At 64.7% G+C, this 6,164-nt stretch overlaps 1 protein-coding gene across 2 annotated transcripts; it reads right to left on the reverse strand.

Annotated features, from left to right (window-relative positions):
• LDB1 (LIM domain binding 1) lies at nucleotides 1–5,194 on the reverse strand. Of its 2 annotated transcripts, none has more exons than XM_010564853.1 (10): nucleotides 5,056–5,194; nucleotides 4,386–4,430; nucleotides 4,080–4,155; nucleotides 3,645–3,747; nucleotides 3,261–3,433; nucleotides 2,814–2,936; nucleotides 2,555–2,638; nucleotides 2,125–2,248; nucleotides 1,543–1,685; nucleotides 1–1,177 (listed from the first exon to the last, which is right to left on the reverse strand). In XM_010564853.1, the coding sequence occupies exons 1-10, from the start codon at nucleotides 5,073–5,075 to the stop codon at nucleotides 947–949; spliced, it is 1,122 nt and encodes a 373-aa protein (XP_010563155.1). In that variant the 5' UTR covers nucleotides 5,076–5,194; the 3' UTR covers nucleotides 1–946. The 2 variants fall into 2 exon arrangements, with proteins under 2 accessions (XP_010563155.1, XP_010563154.1); XM_010564852.1 differs by having other exon boundaries at nucleotides 4–1,177; nucleotides 1,537–1,685; nucleotides 5,056–5,193.
• Nucleotides 5,195–6,164: the final 970 nt, after the last annotated feature.

Consider the following 6,164-nt stretch of genomic DNA (forward strand, 5'->3'; position numbering starts at 1 on the left):
ATAATATTATTTTTTTTTCTTAAAAAAAGACAAAAGTAGGAGGTACTGGGAGCCGGGGGTTGCAAAGGGGCCCCAGGCGGACTCACGCGGGGTGGGGGGAAACGCAGGGGCTGTGGGCAGGGAGCCTGGGCACCGGCTGCTCTGGCAGAGCCGCAGGTCCTCCGTGCACCCCCCCAGTCCTCCCAACCCCCCCCACCACGTGCTTCCTATATACAGAGTCCCCCCATGGCCCTGCTGCGCTCTCGCCCCTGGGGAGCGAGGGGAAAGGGAGGGTGCAGGAGAGCAGGGAAATGCGACGGGGCCCTATCCTCGACACCAGCCCAGTGCAGCAGGATCCGACCCCAGCCGGAGGAAGCTCCGTGGCAGAGCCGGCAGCACGGGGAAGGCCTTCCATCACCGGCCCCCCCCACCCAGCCCCAGGTTGGGCTGGGGATGTGCAACCCTGCTGCAGGTGGTTGCCCAGCAAACCCCAGCTGTAGGACCCGGGGAGGAGGAGGAGGGGAGGAGGAGGGTCTCTGGGCTGTGCCAGACCCCAACACACGGCATTCGCATGCCGCCAGCTTCCCGGTCGTGCCAGCCACTGCCGACACCTCCCTCCTAATTCTCCCCGCTCAGCAGGCAGAGGCTGGGCACATCAGGGCGGGGATGAGAAGCTCTCCGGGGAAGAAGCAGGGAGGAAGAGGGAGAAAGGGGAATAACGAAGCTACGGCCCCGGAAGCCCACCCCTGCCCTGGGGTCCGGCAGGGAGACAGGCGTGGGGGGAGCGGGGAGGCGGCGGGGGGAGAGGGCTGGGGGCTGCCTGCCGGGCACGCGCCCCAGGCCGTGCACCCCGTCGGCCGCGCGGCGCCAATCCGCCCCCGGTACCTCGCCGCTTCCCAGTCACTCTCCGTTGCAAATGTACAGGTAGATCGGTTGGGACTGAGTCCACGGGGTGGCGGGGGGGCCGTTACTGCGACGCCTGCGACGTGGGGTTCTCTGACTTGCTCTCCTGGCTGGAAGGCGGTTTGCTGTTCCAGGGGCTGTTGGCCCCCAGTGCCGGCGAGTTGTTGAAGCTGTCCTCGTCGTCGATGCCGTTGGCGGCGTCAAACTGCGTGTTCTCCAGCCGGGTGATGAGCCGCTCGTCCTCATCCCCAAACTCCCCCCCCATCAGCGTGGGCTCGCCTACCACCATCACATCCTGAAAGGGGAGACGGTCCCGAAACATAATCGAGGTGGGGGGAGCCCGGGCCGCCAGACCGCCCCCCAGCGCTGCAGCCCCTTTTCCCAGCTGCAGGGCCACCTCCTCAACTCCATCGCAGGACCCGAGGCTCGGGCACCGCACAGGGCAGCACACCCTCACCCCCTCACAGGGGAGCAAAGCAGCTCAGGGAAGGCAGCTGGGACACCCCCTCCTTCTCCCCATCACCTGGAGAGAGCTGGGGGGGGCTCAGACAGGCAATCCCCGGGGGTCTCCCCCTAGCCACTCCCAGGGGCCGGGGCAGGGAGCCCTCCCCTCCACCCCAGGGGAGGAAGAGAGAATGGAAACGGGATGCTTACAGGTACCTGACTGGACAGGGCAAAGGTGCTGGCTGGGCTCTTCTTCTTGCTGTTGCTGTTGTTGGTGTTTCCCCCGCCGGAGCTCATGGTGCTGCCCCCCGACATCTTCCTTTTCCGGCGCTTGCTGGGCTGCTGCCGCGCTGGCTCCGCTGGCAGAGGAGGGAGATGTGGTCAGTCCTGATGAGAAGGAGCCAGTGCCCCCCAGCCCCTTCTCTGCAAACCCCTCTTCTCTGCAAGGACCACAGCCCCCTTGGGGGAGCATCACCACCCTCCTCCCCTCCACAGCTTCATTGTCCCCGCAGTGCAGGGGACGGGAGAGGGTGCAGGGAAGATTTCTGTCCCTGCTTTGCTTTCTGCAAGCAGCTGGCAGGCCCCGGGGAGGGAGCACTAGCTGCCTGCAGTCCTGCTCTGCCCCAGTGAGAAGGCAGGCCAGCAGACAATGAAGCTGGTTGCCCAACCCACTGCCCCAGCCTCACAAGACAAGGCCAGAGATAGGCTCTGGGGCTGGGAGAAGCCTGCACCGAGGGCAAGGCCTGAGCGGGCGGCGGCGAGACCCGCAGGCAGCACAGCGAGCAGCGTGAGACTCACCAGGTGGAGCGACCATCCGCTGCCACTTCTGGAAGAGGCAAGTCTTGAGGCAGTCCCGGGGACTGAGGCTGTAGGTCTTGTGCCGTGACATGAGCTCCTGCATTGGTTCTAGGATTACACAGAGCTGCAGGGAGCAGAGAGACACGGGGTTAGATTGTGATGTTCCAGGTCCCAGCAAAAGCCCCTCTGTTGGGCAGCCATCTGCGCTGTGCCAACCCAAGCCGTGCTGGGAGCCTGCGGGCTCTGGCAGGCCCACGGCCCCACGGCTCTCTGCAGCCTGTTTGCAAAACCCCTCTTGCAGAGCCTGCCCCACTGCCTCCCCCTACCCCAGGGCAGCCAGGTGTTGGGCAGCTGAGAGCACAAGATGTGGCCACCCTAGGCCCCCCCGCTGGAGCAGAGCTGCATCCCGTCCCTTTTCCCGCATGCTTACTCGGAGGTAGTTGAGTGTGGAGTTTGAGAGCCCACAGCGGGTGATGTTCTTGGATAACTGGTCCAGCATCTGGGGGTCCTGTGCCTAGAAGCAAGAGGGACAGATGGCTCAGCTGTATCGAGGCTGGGGACGGTCCTCCCGTGCCCCGGCTTGCGATGGGGGGACAGGGTTGAGGTCCCCCCAACCTGCGCAGCAGGGAGAGGAGCTCAGCACCCCTGTGTCACTCATGCCCCAGGCGAGCTCCCAGAGAGGTACTCACATGCATGGCAAGGATGCTGCGGGGGATGAGCTCTCGATGCTGGCGGATGCTGAAATGCCACGTCTTTATCCTCATCATGTCGTCGAACATGAACTCCAGGTAGAGCCGCCCCTCCACACACACCTGGGCAGGGCACAGGGTCAGGCACAGCCTGCTGCCCCCTTCCCCCAGCCCAGATCCCCTGGGAACCCACGGCTGCACACTGGGACACCCTCCTGGTGGCTTGCCCCTGCCTGCCATGAGACTCTGCACAAGCCAAACCCACAATGGCCAGGGGATCTCTGCAAAATGGGATGCTGCAAGGCTGGCTGAGACATGTGGAATTACAGCATGGCACTCAACAAGCCATGGAAATCAGTCTCCCTTGCCCTGTGGGACTGCAGCCACCACGAGGGCACGTCAGACCAAGACATGAGGGGCAGGAGAAGCCGCGGGTGCCGCCAGTACCTGGGTGAACATGGGCTTGCCGTGCTGGGTGACCATGGTGCACTGGTCACAGTCCAGCGAGACGAAGTTGTTGTGGAAGGACTCCTTGGGGTGCTTGAGCACGTAGTAGAGCTCTGTGGCCCCCCCTTCAAAGATGCTGCGGAAGTAACGGGGAATCAGAGTCCGGCCGATCGCTGGAGCAGGAGAAGGAGGAAGATAATGTCAGTAAACCTGGTTCACCCAGACATGCCTTGGGGCTGCATGGGGAAGGGGCCTCCCAGTCCCTGCCGGCTGGAGGCAGCTGAGCTCTGACACCTGCCCACATCCCCGCCCTGCAGCACAACCACCGCATCTCCTGCCGGAGAGGCAATGCCCTGGGGAAAAAGGGCTCAAGCTGCTACTCACTGTATCTCTTTGGTCCATCCTCCAAGCAGAAAGTGATTGTTAACATGGCGTCATCCTCAAAGAACTCCGTGGTGAAGGCGTCCCACCACAGATTGTCACATTCCTGGGGACAGTGGAGAGATGCCAGGTTATGGGGAGACAGACGGACAGACAGCCGCTGGCTGCCAGGCACAGCAGCCACGCACTCAGCCCATGGAGGGCTGCACTCCCGGCTGAGTGCTCGGAGACAGGGATGATGAGCCCTGTCCCACAGCCAAGCGAGGCACAAGGCGCTCAGGGACCTGCACAGCAGGGCAGGACTCCGCTGCCAAGGGGATTCCTCCTAGAGCCAAGGCAGCTCGTGAGGGCAGGCAGCGCAGAGGACCCCATCTCCAAAACACACACCTGGGAGCATCCTCCCATCCCTGGCCTCCCCTCGCTCCCCCAGCTCCCCACCTCTGTCCAGTTCTGCAGCCGCTTGTTGAGCTCAAATATCCTGTAGTCGGTCTGGTTCCCGTACGGCGTGTGCCTCCTGCCCAGGGAGCAGAGCAAACAGTCAGAGGAGGCAGCTACAGGGTGAGGAGGGGTCCCGAGCCCACAGTGGGGGGGACGCACAACCCCTCAAGGGCTGGGCAGAGTCCGAGCAACCCCCCCCCGCAAATCCCTGTGGACAGCAGCATGCCAGCCCTGCTGAGGCATACCCACTGCGGGGCATGACCTCCTCCCCTCTCAGTGGGGTCCCCGCCAGCCCCCCCTGCTTACCCGATTCCAGGCTCCAGGTACGTCGGTGGGTACATGGGAGTAGGTCTGGTGAGGGGGAAAGAGATGTAGGCAGGTCAGTGCTGGTGGGGATCTCCCTCCCTGCCCGCCACAGCTCCCCCTTCCCTGCCTACAGCAGCAGGCAGTCAGGCTTGCTGGAGGCAAGACCTGATGCATGGTGCTGGCTGTACCCTGGCTGCTGACGTCTGACAGACCCATGGGGTGACCTGCACCCCTGAAACTGGGCTCTGCTCCTGCATCAGTGGCTGCTCCACTGCCTCTGGGACCTGGCCCCTGGCTCTGCAGGGATGTGCCTGGCTCCTCTGCAGCTGGAGCTGGTGCCAGACAGGACGGATTTTGGAGAAGGGGTTGTTTTGGCAGGAGCTGGGAGTGCTCCTTGTCCTGGGTCATCCCAGGGGCTTGGCCTGGCAAGAGGCTTGGCCCAGCATAGCTCGGGGACCTGGGGGCTCCCTTCCACCCAAATACCACCCTTTCTTTACCCAGTCCCACCCGTGCCTGCTCCGATCACCTCTCTCCCCTCGTGCTAACTCAACCCCATGTGCCGCAGTCTCCGTATGCTGCTGGGAAGCATGACAGAGAGACCCTGGGGTGCAGACCCTGGGGGGGGAGAGCACTCCCAACCTTGCAGACCCCTCCCTGGGCCCCAGCTCACCCCACATCTCGATCCAGCATGGTGCCCGGGTGGAATGGGGGGAAGGCGTTGCCGTTCGGGGGCTCCTTTGGCGAGTACAGCTTGAATGACTTAGAGGAACAGCCTGGAGAAAGAGAGGGGACACGTGTCAGCCGGGGGCACCCCACAAGGACAGACACCCTGCTGCAAGGAGGAGGAGAAAAAGGAAGGATGCAGGACCAGTCAAGCCCCTATCAGCACAGCCCCATCCCTCCTCTGCCCCCCCCAGTGCCAGCCCAGCCCCTCACCCCACAGAGAGCTCCAGGTCTCCCTCATGCAGGATGGGACCCACAGGGTCAGGGCTGAGCACTCAGGATCAGCAGCTGGAGGGGCCCAGCCCCATCCCAGAGATTTCTCACTGATGCCCAGAGTTTGTCAGTTCTCAGCTGGCCAGGCTCTGGGGACGGCGCCCGAGGGGGACAGTCCAGCTGGTGAGCCGGGGCGGGGGGGGGCTGGCTGGGCCCTGTCGTCCCCCCAGCCCTCCCTCCTGCGCCGCTCCTAATCCCACCAACTCGACCCGGGAATCACACGGGATCTTTTCGCTGACCTTTCTATCGTCATGGCGACGGGTGAATAATCGCCCAGAGGGACGGATGACGGGTCCCCAGGCAGCCACCATCTGCTGCTCGGGCAGGCCAGTGGCCACCCGGCTCCAGGTGGACAGAGATCCCACACACCAGTCCCCATCCCTGATCAAACCACCCCAACGCCTCGCTGCCCCCCGCAGCACCAGGGCAAAGGACGAGGAGCCCACGGACGGCCACGGGGTGCGATGGGGGGGTGCAACGAGGCCTGCCACGTCTGCAAGCCAGCACTCATCCCTGAAAGCAACCTGGGGAACCCCCAGGCCTGCCAACGGGAGACAGAGATCCCTGCCAGATCCGGCCACGCCAGCATGGCCAGCGCCATCCAAGGCTCCGGAGGGGCAGCCGGGGGCTCCTTCGCTCGCCGGCCCCCTCCCACCGCCGGGGCAGGTTCCCGGGAGCGGCGGCTGCCAGCACCCCTCCCCGAGCCCCGCGGGAGCCCCGGCACGCCCTGCCGCCGGCAGGACCCGGCACGCTGCGCCCGGGCGCTGCCGAGGCACGCGGCTC

The sequence above is a fragment of the Haliaeetus leucocephalus genome, unplaced genomic scaffold (assembly GCF_000737465.1).
Source record: "Haliaeetus leucocephalus isolate CR32 unplaced genomic scaffold, Haliaeetus_leucocephalus-4.0 Scaffold184, whole genome shotgun sequence".
NCBI lineage: Eukaryota > Metazoa > Chordata > Aves > Accipitriformes > Accipitridae > Haliaeetus > Haliaeetus leucocephalus.

Bases quoted from the DNA above. Each gene is read 5' to 3' on its own strand.
- LDB1 (XM_010564852.1), bottom strand. From the start codon at position 5,075: ATGCTGGATCGAGATGTGGG. The intron at 4,156-4,385 runs GTAAGCAGGGGG...CTCCCTGGGCAG, and splicing joins TACCTGGAGCCTGGAATCGG to GAGGCACACGCCGTACGGGA. The intron at 1,178-1,536 runs GTAAGCATCCCG...CTCCCCTTTCAG, and splicing joins CCCTGTCCAGTCAGGTACCT to GATGTGATGGTGGTAGGCGA.